This window comes from Pyxicephalus adspersus, chromosome 7 (genome assembly GCF_032062135.1).
Source record: "Pyxicephalus adspersus chromosome 7, UCB_Pads_2.0, whole genome shotgun sequence".
In the NCBI taxonomy this organism is placed as follows: Eukaryota; Metazoa; Chordata; class Amphibia; order Anura; family Pyxicephalidae; genus Pyxicephalus; species Pyxicephalus adspersus.
In genome coordinates this window covers 11,105,352-11,122,229 of record NC_092864.1, presented here as the reverse complement: position 1 = coordinate 11,122,229, position 16,878 = coordinate 11,105,352, and the positions used below count along the sequence as shown (strand labels likewise).

The 16,878-nt window shown below is 40.7% G+C and overlaps 2 protein-coding genes across 2 annotated transcripts in view; one reads left to right on the top strand and one right to left on the bottom strand.

The window, feature by feature from the left end:
- Positions 1 to 16,878, bottom strand: part of SLC5A10 (solute carrier family 5 member 10) — a 92,848-nt gene that overhangs the window by 50,844 nt on the left and 25,126 nt on the right. The window contains exon 10 of the mRNA XM_072417458.1: positions 16,794 to 16,878. This exon is cut by the window's right edge and continues 9 nt beyond it. Coding sequence (XP_072273559.1) covers positions 16,794 to 16,878 — 85 coding nt within the window. The remainder of the gene's footprint in view (positions 1 to 16,793) is intronic.
- LOC140335080 (protein FAM83G-like) overlaps positions 5,556 to 16,878 on the top strand; it is a 16,567-nt gene continuing 5,244 nt past the window's right edge. Inside the window, exons 1-3 of the mRNA XM_072417455.1 lie at positions 5,556 to 5,617; positions 11,434 to 11,558; positions 12,132 to 13,788. Of these exons, the coding sequence (XP_072273556.1) occupies positions 5,603 to 5,617; positions 11,434 to 11,558; positions 12,132 to 13,788 (1,797 nt within the window). The 5' untranslated portion in view covers positions 5,556 to 5,602. The remainder of the gene's footprint in view (positions 5,618 to 11,433; positions 11,559 to 12,131; positions 13,789 to 16,878) is intronic.

Genomic DNA, 16,878 nt, shown 5'->3' with positions numbered 1-16,878 from the left:
TTTTTAGGTACACAGAGAGTACAAAACCTGCAGGTGGACCCTAAAACTTCCACCTAAATATAAACACCCAAATACTGAAAAAGGATAAGGATATAAAAATGTAATAAAACATATACAAAACCAGAATGCCTAATTTTAGAATAGTGACCCACGGCTTAGGTTCGTTACTCCTAAACTTAAATCTGCCAATGCTTGCCTTTTGTACATATGGGACCAATAGGAGGATGACCATGACGTAGTTTTAGGAATCAATGCTGACGGGGTTTACCCAGCACCGAGTTTTCATTTCTCAGCCTGTTTTTTTAGTGTTTGTCCTGTCATCAGTATTTGATTACATCTTTTCACATTAAAAATTATGAATAGAATGCTGGCTGGAATGCAGCTTCCTGTTCTCGCCTTGGCTGAGTATTAATTATTCTGATGACTGTTTTGTGTTCAGTGCTGGGTGTGTGAGAAAATGACACCGATGAGAGAAAGAGAGATGTGGTTAGGTAGGTTAGTAGGGAAACCGAATATCCTCCATCAAAAACTGTCGGAGGTACCAAGAGGGGCTCAAAAGGTGGCCATGGGTAAAATTGTCCATTGAAGAGATTGAGGTTTCGCAAAAATCTACAGCATTACCCCAGCACAATCATGTGAATGGGCCCTTAGAAAATGTTGAAGCCATTGGATCACCCTAACAATCAAGAATTAGAAATTTTAGAATAGAGCAAGCAATGACATTCTTCAATCCTCTCAGTTCACTTTAATTGTCTGCTTGCTTGATTTTCTTAGCATTGTTGATAATTATGGTTTTTGTAGCTGAATGTTTATATGTTTCTTGGTGACCTGTCATCCCTGCTGTCAGCTGGTACTTACTGTAATTGTGTATTGTGAAAATATCATTCCTTTCATAGCTAAACAAACAACAGAGCTCATGTATGGATTTCTTGTTGAGTATTATGGGGTTTATATTCAGAACTGATTGATTGTAAACTGATTGTAGATTGTAAGCTCTTCAGAGCAGGGTCCTCTCCTCCTCCTGCATCACTGTCTTTGTCTGTCATTTGCAACCCCTATTTAATGTACAGAGCTGCATAATATGTTGGCGCTATATAATTACTGTTTAATATTAGTTATGTGTTGACCACAGTTCAGTTCATAGGAGTGACAACTGCCGTAGTTCAAAGAATTCCTAGAGACTCAATAACTGTTTAATATTTAGAGCAGCCATTCTCACCCTTATTAACATGGGAAACCCTTAAAATATCTTTTAGGTCTCAGTGAAGCCCTGCTATAATTGTTATATACACAGCTCCCAGTACATTTGCTTGGAGGTCCATGAGAAGAACACCTCCTTCATTGCTGACCAGTGGGCAGAATGTCACCCTTACAAATAGCAAAATGATCATTGGTGTCACTTAAACTCACAAGAAAGGTACAAAGTGCTTATGGCTCAAGGAACCCTTGGAGGAAACATAGGATTCCCTGGAACCCTGGTTAAGAAACATTGATTTAGACTATCTGGAGTTACCAAAAATTTCCTTAATGAGTGCGAACAAATCTACAGTCCCTGTCTCATATGTATCCCGGGGGACTACCTGTACTAGGTTTTCACCTGAGATGATCATGACATTTATCTGGTAGTAACAATCATCTAGTGCAGAGGTCACCAACCGGTGGTCCGCTTGAAAATTTTGGTGGTCCACAGCCATGGCTGGTGTCCCCCCAAGCAGGGCCAGGAAAGGAACCCCACTGGTGGGGCGCACTGGTGCGGACCATGTCCCCCGTGCCAATCCCAGGCTTAGGGAAGTATGATATCATCATGACATAACCCTGCCCACTATCCCATCGTAGGCTCAGATCTGTGAGTGGGCGAGGGTTATGTCATGATGATGTCACTATGGGGGAGGTTTCTCCACCTTTCATTGACACCCGCATGCGCAGTCAGAAGCCGGTAATTTTAGTGATCTGCGGGACTGAAGGTTGGCGACCAATGATCTAGTGTGTGTACAGTCCTAGGGTTCTGTCCTTCCACTCCCAGTTGGTAACAAAAACAAAACAAGAGGAAGAAGTTTTTGCCAGAAGTTTTTCTACCCAAAAACTTTCCCCTGCTCCTGGCGGGTTTTGGTTATTGGATAACACTGTATGGCACATGTGCAATGCAATGTAGAGCCTGGCTCTGTTCCTGGAACACTGAGACGATGGGGAAAATATTACTGCATTAGCAGGAGTTGCATCTTCAGTGGCTGCCCATTTGCTGAAGGAGCTCGAAGTAGACCTGGAAGATCCAATGGTAAAGATAAGGATGAAAGGAACGTGGCCCTGTCATAGTGTTAAAAATGAAAAAAAAAAGTGTGTGGCAAGTATGCCGACTATGCCAAAAGCTGACCCCCCCCTCCCAAACATGGTTTTAGTTTCGCTTTCAATCCTTGGCTCCTATCCACAGATCACAATTCTCAGAAATATTTTTGATCAATAAATTGAATGTGTTTCTTTTTTGGAAACTACATTGCCTTTCATCTTCCTGGCTGTTTTTTAACCTTTACACCGAATAAAGTTTTGGCACTTTTATGTTTTATGGATATACAATTTTTATTGCGATTTATGATGCATGAAATGCACCAATAAATTTTATTTCCAGTACCAAGGAAATGTCTGTTGTGTAAAAGGATTTTTTCTCTGGAATGCCCAACCTTGTAAAATGTTAAAATATGTTTACAAGTATAGAGCTCAACGTGTGGCTGCTCGTATACACAACGGAGATGGTTGTGGTGTGGGATCAACCAATAACAACCAATAAATGCTCATGTATACACTTACAATTTATTGGTTAGGTGCAGCTTTGCTTGCTGTATTAGACAACCTGTCTGTTTAAGATAATTGAATACTTTAGATAAGCATGTTAACAAAAACAAAAAGACTTCTGGTTGTTTTAAAATAGTAAAGGATATATCATACATTGCACTTTACCATTACAGTCGAGGGGAAAGTTTCTTTGGTTTAGAGGTAACCTGTTAAAGACTGATAAGGTTTATGAAGTTGCGTAGGAAGAAGTTGTAGGCGGGTGGCAGTCTCTGTATTGTGACCCAACATTTCAGTAACCACCCAAAAACAGTTATTCTTGGTGGTGCGCCCAGCTAAAAGGGGCCAGAGAGAACACTGAGTACATAGAAAGTAAGCTTACAGATTTCTTTCTGGGCCAACAGTTGTGTGTTTGTTTTAGTGTAGGATACTTTTCCAGGTTTTAACAGTGCAAAGATATCTACTTGCCTCTCCAGCAGCTCTCACCTTCAAACCAACCTCCAGTTGTCCATGAAGTCTACTGGAAAACTAATCCTTGTATAAATGTCTCTCTGCAACTCTCATTGCTTTCTCCTAATGTCCTCCACCCATTCTGAATGAAGTGGAGGTCAGGAGGAGAAAACCGTAAGGGAAAGACCAAAAATATCAACAGTTCTGCAAGCATCAATGTCCCAGCACATTTCAGACTGTGACAATTGTGTAGCATTGGAGCATAGTTTGCAGTGAAAGTAAAACTTTTCTTGGGTTTTAAAGTTTGGCTATAAAGGAAAAAAAGTAGTGCGCGCAGCATCGGGCATTATTAGGGGCATTATGTGTCTCATGATCACGGGCAGGCAGAGTCCTTAATGACCACCCTGCAGATAAACGCCAAGTAGTCTCTGAATGTCGATCAGAGGGTTGGTTATGGAGTGATTATGACATTTCTGTAGATCATAAATTTTAAAAGGAATGGAGAACAACTCAGAAGTATGAACTTGTTGCACATGAATTACATATTTGACAGGAAATCGTATTTAACAGGTGTGTACATGCTAGGCCTTTGGTATAATCCCTACTTGGAACAGAATGGGCCCACCTACCCAACACCCTGATGTCGGCTTCCTGTGGTGAGGTGTCGGCAGTCTCCTGCACACTCCTGGGTGCCTCCCTGCCTTTGAGGCATGCTTGTGAGGACTTGTAAATAGCGTATACGGAACCTGGTTCTGTTTTTCTACATAGCTTTAGGGAAAAACCACTCGCGCTGGAGGGAATCGGCTTCATAAGATTTCCCCCTTTGTCACATCTGCTGGATTCAGGTGCACCTAAGATATTTGTAGTAGTGGATTCCCTGGAGCGCATGGCAGATTTAATTAATTGCAATTGCTGGAGTAAATGTGACATCTAAACCGATCTGTGAATCAATGTTATGAACAGACAGTCATTAATTGTCGCTCAAATTGATTGTTTTGGGTGGCAATATGGATGAATGAGCAATGCACAGACAGGCTGCTTTGCTATTATTGAGCGGCCTGATCTATAGAAATAGGACCTGTTGGTGATCCAGCAAGGTGGATCTCTAAATGTCATCACGGGACAACTATACTTTGACTTTCACCCAAGAATGAATCATCTCCTGCAATTAAAATCTAGAATCTGTACGGACCTCCATACTATGGAGCAAACATTGCAGCTATACCAAAGCCTGTAATGTAAAGGGAACAGTAAGAACTCCAGTTCCGCCGTATAGGAGGGTTTTTACATGATGATGTCCTGTTTTATGGTTGAAACACAACAGTGAATAAAAGATACATAAAACCCCCCTCTCAGGTTATTGTCACCAGAACAGGTCCCCTTAGTTAAAATTCAGACTTCTACTTTATTATACTCGAATTCAGTGTATCATAATGACTTTTCTCAAGTTACTTTTGTTTTGTTTGGCCAGCAGACTTTTTTTTTGTCCCTGGGGCAGAATATGTGCGACATTCCAGCGATATATAATAGCCTTAATTTTGGTGTAATTTCCTGCTTTAGCAAATAAAGCAAACTTCCTAGAACTATAGGTACATTCTGGTATAAAAATATGTGACTGTAAAAAGTTATTGTCGAGTTCCAGAATCAGGGCGTTGTGGAACCATTGCCAAATAGTTACAATTTACCGGGGATATAATCGGTGAACAAAATCTACCAAAGCTGTCCTTGGGGACCCATTTATTCCCCAGTTGGGTGTTTCCAGCTTGTTTTTTGCACAGCTTAGACGGTGTAAAGCCAAGCTGTCAATCACAAGCTGTCCATCACAAGCTGTCCATCAATGACGCCTCCACCTATCATGTGACAATCACGTCATTGGACGCCGCCATATGGAAAGTAAAGCAGGGCTGTCAATCACCAGCCAAAGACACCTTCACCTATCCTCTCACGTCATTTATGTCTGCATCCATCTGTGTCCAGGGGGTATAGTTATAGATGACGGCGTAGATGTTGACTATTTAGAAAAATGCACAAGTTTGCACATCTGTAAAAACACTGGGGAAATAAGGATAGCTCTTCAAGACAGATCGGAAAATGAAAGTGCCTCTGTTTCTACATACTTGGATGATAATAGATAATACTTAAGATAATAAATGCCATGGATAGGAGGTTATAGCGGGGTCACAGCCCTCTACATGTGGAAGTTCCCAGAATTATACACTGGATGACATAGGAGGGGCTGCCTGCAGTGTATTTACTGACATCTGCGTACCGCCCTTGCATCAGATTAAACCAAGGCTGTAGCATTCCATTACACTGGGAGAGGCAGGTAAAGCGTCAGCTCGTGTCCGGGACATTTGAAACCCGGTATATGGATCATACCTACGTAAGCTTAGTCATAAAGAAAGATCTGTCCTTATACATCTGCTGCTTCAGTGACCACTCAAAGAGATACGGCTGATTGTGGTCATTGGTGGGGGGAGCACAATAGAAAAACAAGCTGATTCTTCTAAAGCCTCCTAAACTTTTTAGGCCAGGCGTAATTCTAAAATAATTGTCTGTAAAGGACCAACTGTTGGGCACATGGGCCTTATGCAGGATCCTAGTGGACAATGAACATTGCCTGGTCCTACATAGTCTGGGGAAGGGACAAGCTGCACAAAATTCCTGCTAAGTTTTAGGATTGGGAAGAACAGGGTGGGCTGGTGAGGGGATGACTTTGTGTAAATAGGGGTGCCCTTAAAATGCATCTCCAGCTAGATATTTTTGTGTTTTTTGGATTTAGTGGGATAAAGTTGAAACCACTGTTGGTTTTTATTTCTGTCTACAATCCCTCTGGCCTACTATTTGACCTGATTTATATTTCACCATTACATCTGATTGATTGCATTATGATGGTTAATCAATTGATAAAAAAAATGGCATGCACAACCATTTGCAATGGATGTTATGCCCAAATACTGATCATTGCATGTTTACAATAGCACATGAGGAGGAAGATAATGATGATATAATTTATGGTGTATAAAGAGATATTCTCTTAATTTCCTGTTTTTGTCTGATGGCTGTTCTATCCCAGGGTTTCTCAACCAGGGTTCCTTCGTTGTTTCTATGAGCTCCTTAAGTAATGAGCAATTTGTTACCGCTGACACCAATGATCCCTTTGGCTATCTGTAAGAGGGACCCCCACTAATGTACTGTGAGAATATAGTAGGTATAGTATGGGTTCCCAAAGACCTGAAAGTTCTTTCAAGGGTTCTTCCATAATGAAACGGTTGAGAAAGGCTGCTCTAACCGTTCCTTTTTTTAGCTGTAATACTAAGTCCTGTGTTTACAAGATCATTTTCTCCTTTTCTGTGTATTTAGCAAGTCCTCACCTGAGTGAGGAAAATTTTTGTCTGGAGGGCAGGGTGCGGATCATGCAATGTATAGAATGCAGATGAGAGGGGAGCAATAACACTGTGTAATCAGGAACGAGAAGGTGTGTGTGTGGGGGCGGAGGGGGGTTGTATTCTAACATAGGCTACCACAAAGCACGTTTTATTATGTGAAATGTTACTCTCTGACTATTTGGTGTTTGTGGCATTAAACTGCGCTACAGGCAAAGACTGAATGTCAAGTTAGATGTTGTTATATCGTGAGAAATCCAGCAGCAAATCCAACCCATTTTTTTTTTGTTTTGTTTTTTTTACTTACTGTATTGCACTGACAGCTGCAACCTTCAGGTCTCAGCTGTCAGTGTGCTTCTTTCTGTGCCAAGGCTCAATAATGCTTGAAGTTGGAAGGCTGGTTTGTTAACAAATGTATGTGATGACTATTATTATTATTATTATTATTATTATTATTATTAATAACCACCTGGGCGTTACACTGAGGTCTAGATTTCTGTAGATTTTCCCTACATTAAAATCCCCACTTACCTGGGTAAGTGGGGATTTTAATGTACGGAAAATCTCGGGCTTAACGAAAAAAGCAACTTTTTTTAGCCCGTACGAAGGTCGGGCTTAACGGTCGGGAGGTTAATAATAATAATAAACAGGATTTATATAGAGCCAACATATTATGCAGCGCTGTACATTAAAAAGGCTATGATTGCCTGCCCTGATTTTTTATCAGAAATAGTGGGGTCTTAGAATTAGGGGAGCAAATAGCTCATTATCAACCCCCCCCCCACTGCCTTTGAAATATACAACCAGATATAAACTCAAGAAACTCTTGAAGAGGAAAAAACAAACACTCCAGTCCAGAAGTACTGGATGAGAAAAAAAAACAGGAGTGGCAACAGCACCCATGGCCGCCCCAGCAAACATATGCTTTAGGCAATCTTGTATTTCTTATATATATATATATGTGTGTGTGTGTGTGTGTGTGTGTGTGTGTGTATGTATATATGTGTGTATATATATATATTTATTTATTTAATGGTCCAATGGAAATCAGAACCTTTTCCATGTGCAGCAAAAACATCTACTGAGCCTTAAGGGGTAATATTGGATCTGTCAGTGTGGGATCTGTCACAAGTTTCCCTAATGGCAGTCATTTTGAGTACTATTGGCCTAAACCATGTTATTAGTTCTTCGACAGGTCACATTCTTCACACCTTGGTGTAGCCTGCATGTCTCTTTTCTAGAGGAAAGGTCAAAGTATATGTCCTTTCCATATGTAGCAAAAGCAGCCATTTAGTGGACTGGTCCAGATTAAAAAAAAAAGATCACTTCCATGTGGCATGAAAACACAAAATGGCCGCTGTTTGGTTAAACTATAGCATGCTGAATCCCTGTCCCTTGCTAGCATTAAAGCATTATGTGTACAAGGCATAGCCATCTAACACATGGGTTTGGCCAGTATTTTAGGGGATGCAGCATGTCAAATTCCTGGCAATGGTTGCACAAGGCACAAATTGTGTCATGCGGCATCGATGTCAGGAGTTCCAGATGGCGGTCTAATCTCTGAAATACAATTGTCTTTATTATTTGCACAGAAATTGTCTTTACACCATAGGCCATGGATTATCTAGACCTGACTGACATTTTAAGATATGCCAATCATTTTTGTCCGTTGGGATTGTTTACTTAGAAGTGCAAAGAGCGAGGACAAGAACATAAGACTCTTCAGGGCAATAATTCTGCTAAGAAAAAGAGAGATTTATAGTGGCTGTAAATCCACGCCTTTGTTTATTTCTAAATAGCGGTGCTTGGCAACACACAAAGACCATAAGAACAATATATTGTCTTCTCCCTCACAAGAGAAAAGTGAGAGTACAAAGGATGAGGTCTTGTCTTGCTTTGTATGTGAAGTCTATGGCTGGAAAACAAGTTGAACGCCCATTAAATTTATTCTAATACATGAGAGCCATTTCATCCTATTATTCTGCAAATAGGTACACATTGATCGCTGTGGATCATTGGAAGCCTAAATGGTTGCATAAGATGTTATGAAGCAGAGGTTACAACAATGGCACCAAAAGGCCCACTGGCATCTGTTCATAATGGCTATGTTGGGTTTTATTTGTTGTCTATGAATTAGATAAAGATATTTTTTTGGCTTCAGTTGTCCTGATGACCATTGTTATTAGTCAAATGGTAAAGGTAATTCCAAAACGTTTAATTCTGTTGTGGTGAGATTTTTTCTCAGGCCTCTTCAGAGAAGGATATGATGTATGGTGTACAACAATGCTTCTCAAACAGGGTTTATGGAACCCTAGGGTTCCTCCAGAAATTATCAGGGTTCCTTGAGCAGTGAGAAATTTTTGATTCTCAGGTCAGTTTAACTAATTTTTGGGGTCTGTAGGGGGACATTCTTCCCAATGGCCAGCAATGTAAGAGACATTCTTCCCAATGGCCAGCAATGTAAGAGACATTCTTCCCAATGGCCACCACACTAATATACTGTGATCTGTGGATATAATAATTATAGAAAGGGGTCCCTGAAGACCCGAAATTTATTTTAGGGGTTCCACATGTTCAAAAAGTCAAGAAACACGGCTGTATGTGGAGATGGTGCTATGTATTTATACGACTGAATAAAGCTGTAGAACCTTCATGCACACTTTCCCCTCTATTATTACAAAGAAGGAGCTGGTTCTGTTGTAAAATGGGCCACTCTACTTCCATAACCCCACAGTTCTCAAGAAACCAACCTTCCTCTGTTTTCAGGGCGAGGTGTCCGTGACATCTCAAGGAATGCAAAGATTATTAATAACTCGTAGCCATAGGGGACAAGGGGCCACTCCGGTTTTGGGTCTGGTTACAGTGTTATGACATCACATGTGTTATTAATCGCATGTTGACTTATCCTGAGCTACAGTAACAAGCTTGCATGTATTTGGAGCAGCTGCTCATCACCCAGCACCGGACTACAGTGTCCTGCTGTATCGTGTTGCAGAGTCCTGTAAATAGATCTCTTCTTGTTGCAGTTTAGAGCTGGGATCATTTTTGCGTTCTCTATAACCCTATTGTCTCGATATGAGTCATCTATCCTGTGTGGAATAGATATTAGGTGGAGAAGTCAAGAGAGGGTGTCCTACCTATATTTATACTGGTTTATTTATGTCTTGCTCAACAATGCATGCAGGTGACCACAGAAGATCTGCCAAACTTTGCAGAGCTCCATATTCATTGGTGTATGTGCAGAGAGTTGAAATTAAAATAGCCCCAGCCCATTAAAAGAAAATGCAATATATACTTACCTCTCTGGTGGTCTGTGCTTTAATGTCTGTGCAATGTTTCTGATCTCTGGGCACCTCTGGTGGCACTTTGTGGTTCCTCCTGCCACCTTGTTTGTCAGCACGGGAGCAAATATTTGTCAAATAAAAAGCGTAGAATTCTTGCAGTAGCCAGGGATCACAGGTAAGTAAATAAACATTTTCTTTTACAGGTTGGGGTCATTGAACTCATAACCTTTTAGGGACAAATCAACAGACCTACAATTACATTACACACTTTACTGAAACAAGAGGAAGGTATGGCAGCTGTTCCACATCACACTGCTAATAAAAGTAAAAAGTACTTGCTATGAGAAAAATCTGTGCTTGTAGGCTGTCCTTATATAAGCCTTGGCAAAAGATCACATGGTCTCCAACTACTGTGAGCATCGTCAGAGTTTTTCATCATTAGAGAATAAAGCCTAATATTTTTAATCAGACAACCCCCGTCTGTTCAACTTGCCAACAGATTGGAGGTTCAATGAAACAAGGGAATGTGAACGGATTCTGAATGGTCTTCAGGCGTCAGTTACAGAGGTGCTCAGTGGTGTTGGTTTCTTTTTAGAGCCATCTTTGATTTTCACTATAAGTTCACATTAAAGTGGTTATAGCAGACCACAAAAACCATTGCCTAAATTATATGCCTTTTTGTCCATTTCTGGTTTGTGTGAATCCAATGGTTAGTGTCTGTGATACATCGTTTCACAGGTGAACTTTATTTACAATCTTAGTTATTTATGCAAACAGCTCTTTTAGAGAAGAATTCCAGTGGCATACAATAAGTAATGGGCAGCACAATGCCTCAGTGGTTGGAACTCTGGCCTTTGCAGCGCTAAGTCCCAGGTTTGAATCTCGGCCAGGACATCTGCATGGAGTTTGCAGGTTCTGCCCGTGTTTGTGTGGATTTCCTCTGGGTTCTCCGGTTTCCTCCCACATTCCAAAAACATGCAGTTAGGTTAATTGGCTTCCCCCCAAAATTGACCTTAGACTGTATTAATGACATATGACTATGGTAGGGGACATTGTGGGCCCCTTTGAGGGAAAGCTAGTGACGTGACTATGGAGTTTGTAAGTGCTGCGTAATATGTCTGTGCTATATAAATACAAGATAATAATAAGCAAAACGAGCCGCCAAACAAATGTCTGGACTTATTTTCTTCAATAAACTGCCAAAATATACAACACACATGAACTATATCAACCTTTTCCTGTCCCAAGTTCTATTTAGATCTTTATGTTTTTGTTGCCCTCTATTTTATTGCCGTATAAAGTTAGGACTTTTTGTTATACTGCGTCATTGTCTTTTTTAGTATTGTTACAAACATGTTTATGAACACAATAAGTTTCACATTTTGAATTAAGGGCTTAGGCGCACCGAGTTTGTGCAAACATGAACAGCCATTGTTCCATAGGTTGATGGTGGTGGACAATAGTCCTGTGTTCTGGCTCGCTGTCTGGGAAATCAAATCATAATCCATTTTGTTTTTCTCCTATTGCAGAACCTGAGGATACGGACTATAGGCGGTTCTGAGTTCTACACACGTTTTTCTACCAAGTTTAAGGGATGCCTGGGGCAGAAATTCATGTTTGTGGATGGGGACAAAGCAGTCTGTGGATCTTACAGGTAATGGCAATAAAATTCTCAGCTAGGGGATTATAACGCCTCTTACAGCATTTAGAAAACAAAACACAATAGCATGGGTGAGGTGGTATTACAAGATGGGGATAATCCCATCCCATGAGATGGGGATAAGTGGTAGACTAAAAGTAAGATAGTAATTTACTTTATTTAGAACAGGCAAAAATACTGTAATAACAGAATAGTGACAATATTCTACACAGGCAACTCGAAGGTGGTGAGGAAATCGGTGCATGTTCCTGGGAATGGTTCTCTTATACAAAAAGGACAATTCATAGAAGACAAATGTATAGGTGGAATCTTTTGTGTTTAGAGGTAGCAGATAATTTATTAAATGCCTCAAAATCCCACTCCGCATTGGGGATGTATGGATCTGCAACACACAATAAGTCTGCAACATAATTTACCTTGAAATATGGCGTGGTATAGGATGGGCAAACCTTGTATAGAGCTTTTTTTTTTTTTTTTTGTAAGAACTCTAAACCTTTAGCAAGTCTTTAGACTTGCAGTTTCCATACCCTGATAATTTTACTGATTTTGTTGTCTTCTTTTCCTTAGCTTTACCTGGTCAGCGGCAAGGATTGACCGAAATCTAGTTACTGTACTGTCTGGCCAAGTTGTGGAAAGCTTTGACCGACAATTCCAAGAGCTCTACTTGTTTTCCAAGGGCGTCAGCCTTAAGAGTATTCAGATGGATAATGAGCCAGAGCCGGAACCAATAATACAGCCAGTTTCCATGCCAACTGGACCTCCAGAAGCAATAGCCAAAAAGATGATCAATCCTAAATATGCTCTGGTGAACGTCAAGAGTGCCAGTGAGGCTGGCAAAGACACCAAAAAAGAAAGTGAAGCAGTCAAGAAGATAACCCCCAAGCCACGGGCAGCTGCCCAAGAACATCCGATGGGTGAGCTCCATATTCACCCAGCTTTGCAGGACATGGAGAGAGCCAACATGTTTGACTATCTTCCCACGTGGGTAGAGCCAGACCCAGAGCCTGGAAGTGAGATCTTAGGATACATCAATATAATTGACCCCAATATCAGGAATGCTCAACCTTCTCAGATGAATAGAATCAAGATTTGTGACACTGTCCAAGCTACGGCCCAATATTTGCAGCAGGCCAAGGAGCTGGAGAGGCAAAAGCAGGAGAACTCTGAGAATAATAACAGTAGCCCATCCAGGCAATCTAGCTACAATCAAGAACAATACAGTCCTATTTTGACAAACCCATCTAAGCAGACCAGCCAAGAGAAAGCCGTGCCTGTTCATAACAATGTTTCCAGACAAGCCAGCCATGAACAGGTTACAGGTCCTAGCAGTAGAAAGCCTAACTTATCTAGGCAGGCAAGCCGTGGCCAGGAATCTCAACACAGCAAGGGTAATTCATCTAGACAGGGTAACCAAAACCTGGGGCTTGATCAAGCCAATGGTGCCTCATCCACACAGGCAGGCCTAGAGCAGGAATCTGTGGTTAGTGACAACAAAACTAATATTTCCAAGCAAATTAGTCTAAAGGAGTCTATCCCAAGTACTGATAGTGAACAAAAGCTTGATATTGATGATTCAGCGGGCCAAGGCAGCAAGAATGTAAATTCTTCACAAAAACCTGGTGAAGGCATTGCGGCACTAGCAGGTAGTCATCACCTTGTGTCCCACAAGCCACCCCCAGTACCAAAGCCAAGAACTGTGCCTGTAACAGACTTCATCAGCATGAAAAATGCCTTGAATGCCAAATCAACAGCCACACCAACAGAAGAAATCCCTGAGCCCTTTATCAACGGGGTTGATGAAAGAGACGCTGAACAAATTGACATTCTCATTGAAAATGAACCTGCTCACAATGATCAAGATGATGAAGAGTCTACACTGTTTCGCCCATTTGCTGGAGAATATTCCTCCAGTGGTTCTGGTTCGTTACCGCAGTCTAACTCCTCTTCCATGTCCGAGGAATACTACCCATCTACAAGTCTGCACAGGAGGAGTTCCGACCGTCTTCCCAATGGAGAGCGCCCACCTCTACATCGAAAGCTGAGTGATAGTCACATCAGTAGAGGAAGCTTTGTGAGCCCTCTCATTTCCCAAACGTTAATAGATGCGAGATCAGCAGAAAATGGAAAAAGAAGGAGCTCGTTGGAAGAAGAGCTAAAACGTGTTCTATCATCTAAACACCCATTGCAAGGGAAAGACCGGATTTTTTCTTTGGAATCTCCCCAGGTGTGTATTGATGTCAACAATCTTCCCACAGACCAATGTGATGAGTAAATACTGGGGCTAAAACAAATTGCTTGACTTAAGTGTAAAGCAAGTTGGATACTTGAACTTTTTTGATGTTGAGTTTTCTTTATAGACCAGTTTGACAAGAGGAGAAAATCACTGCTATGGTGGTTGAACGTTAGACATGCCGGACTACTTTTGTGTTACAACATGTTTCAGCCAATGCAAAATAGGTGCTCCCTTTGGAATAAATGAGTCTTTGACCTTTTCAGAGCTATACATTTATTTTGCTAGAAAAGAAAGAAAAACATTGAGAAAAGACAGAGAGATTGAAATATTTTCATGCAGAACAACGAGTTCCATTATAATAGACCAAGACTGATACAAATCTGTTTCTGCTAAATTAAATATTCCTAAAGTATTATTATTACATTATTGGAAGTTTTCTACTTGCACAGAAAACCTCTACACTTGCTGTTGTTGCACTTCTCAAACTCAGGGGTGTCCTATACAGATCCTTTTATTTTACCCTGCTGCCAAGGGGCAAGGGGGGTTACCGCTATTTGTTGGTTGTCTGCAGAAGCCCAATGCATTTTAATGTTGGGACTATACCTTTGCAACAGGACTTGCATTAGAAAGTGGTGGGCTTTTGAAAAAAAAAAAAAGAGTGGGCTGTACCACTTAAGGAAATATTTCAACTACTAATTAGTAAGAGGTTTTAAGGGTGGATTGGTGGAGGAAAGAACCAGAAAGTTGCCCAAACCATGGCATGCACTTTTAGCTTTAGCCAGTAGGCCATGTATGAGTTTAAACCAAACTGCCGTACAAAAATGGCTTGCAAAACTTTGCAAGTAAAACAAACTTTTACATCTAGATCTATCAAGCTCCATTTTACTTGGACAACGAAAGCACACCAACCTAATTTAGGGCCTTAGTCTTTTATGCTGCCGGATACAGGCAAAGATAAGTGTATAAAAGCCAGCGTTGGGTCTTAACAAACCTCATGTGCAGAAAAAAATCCCACCTATATCTTTGGCCAGTCTGGTCTGTGTATAGTCAGCAAAATAATATCAAACAGTCTTTTTCTCACTCGGCCAAAGTCAAGATATTAGTAATCCAACTTTAAGTCTGATTGTATTTGGGCTGGCATAGTACAGCAGTTGAATCTTTGCCCTGATTTTCTCATTTTAAACGCACAAAACGTTCTAACTATGATGTTTACCTTGGCACAGTGATCCTTTTTATCATTGCAATATTTCATTGGTGGCTGTCAGATGACCTGCCACCAGATGACCAGATGTCCTAAAGGTTTGTTCTTCATGGAGTGTTGGTAGTTTTTAAACAATGGTTCAGGTCTATATATGACGAGAGTTCCTTTGTTGTATAGTTAGGTTAGAAAAAATTGTGTTTCTTTGTTAGTAGATTGGCCAGAGCTTGCAGACATTTCTGGGTACACCAACAACCTAGGCCAGTCTGCCTTCAACACCCTTTCTATCTGACACATCACTAAGGCGGATGGCATCGTCGGAAGGGTTGTTAGGAGCCGGGTTATCCCTCAAATACTACAAGGATCCTGTAGATTATACCAATACATGTTCTAGGATCCTGCAGCACTCTTCTCAAGGTACCCACATTACATAGCTGTGCTTCCGTTAGCTTTTATTTTTGGCTTTATTGATCTTAAAAGATTTAATTCCTTACATCTTCAAGCTCTGCGTTTACCCAGAAAAGTCCCCGTACCCTTATAAGCCATAGCTATGTGTCCCTTAAAGAGCAGCTAGGGATCAGTTTTTAACCAACCAGGTAACTGCAGCGTTATAGCTTTTTAAGCCTGGCCAATGTTCCAATGGATATTTCATTGCTGAAAAGCTTTTTGTTTTACTTCTGGTTCCCCCTCATTTTGTATTTTGTCCAATACCTTTAATATAAGCTATATACTGGTATTATTTAGACCCTGTATATGTTATTTACATTCCTTATGAAGTGTAAATAAATATAGGTTAAGCAGTCTTTTCCTGGGTCATCCATGCCCCTTCATGAAACTTTTCTGCATTCTTTCCAGTTACATGGCAATCTTTTTTTCAACTGGCGGACAAAACTGTATAGTAAATTCCAGGTGAGGTTGCTTCGTAAAGGGGCAAATTATTAAATTATGCAGCCTGCGCCCCTTATTTTTAGATTATTTTGCTAGCCATAGATGCTGCAGGTTGGCATTGCATGCTGTATGTTCAGATCCTTCTCCCCAACCCGGATTATATGTTTCTTGCATGTACATCAGCGGCTTTTGGATGGCTTTGGAATCATTGCTGTGTCGCACGCAATTAGCCAGTGTTTTGTGATCAGTGATCAGGACCACAGACGTAGATTTTGCTTTATGCGATCAGCAAACACTGAACTCAACCATCAACAGGTTAAATGGCTTTCTCCCCAACACAGAACTTTGCAGCAGACAATATCCAACTCTTCCGCTTTTCCATTTTAATCTCTTTATTGAACCAGCTCATAATATAGAGATCTCAGAACTCTTAATTCACAAACTAACAATATCTCCTAATTTAATGGATTGCACTTTGATTGTGTTGCACATTTTAGGCACCGGTCTATAAATTTTCCCTTTTTTATTATCACCAATGTGTTGTAGACATTTGTGATCTTATAGAATTATCATAAATTTTGCTCATGGTGATTGTGTCTATGCAATGTGCAATGCATGGTATTGTAAAGCATGGAGAGTTCGTAGTTTATTATGTGGAATGGAATGATTACGGGGTGAGAAGGAAGCACCTTTTTCCTTAAAATATTACTGCAATTTCATGTCAGAAATTTAGTGACAATTTTCAGCTGACAACAACTCAACAGGATAGAGACACAAGAGGCTCTGTTCTATGGTTGTTCAATATACAAAATATTCACTGAGAAACTAGGGACAAAGGTTCCTTAAGTATAGCCATTGGAAAACATAAAATATTCATTAAATATATCTATAATTCTCTAAGCCTTCTTACCTGGGTAGAGAGCTCTGCTGATCATCCCTGGCATGATGATAAAGATCATGGGCAGTATTTTAAGGTAGCTGGCGAGGATGGATCC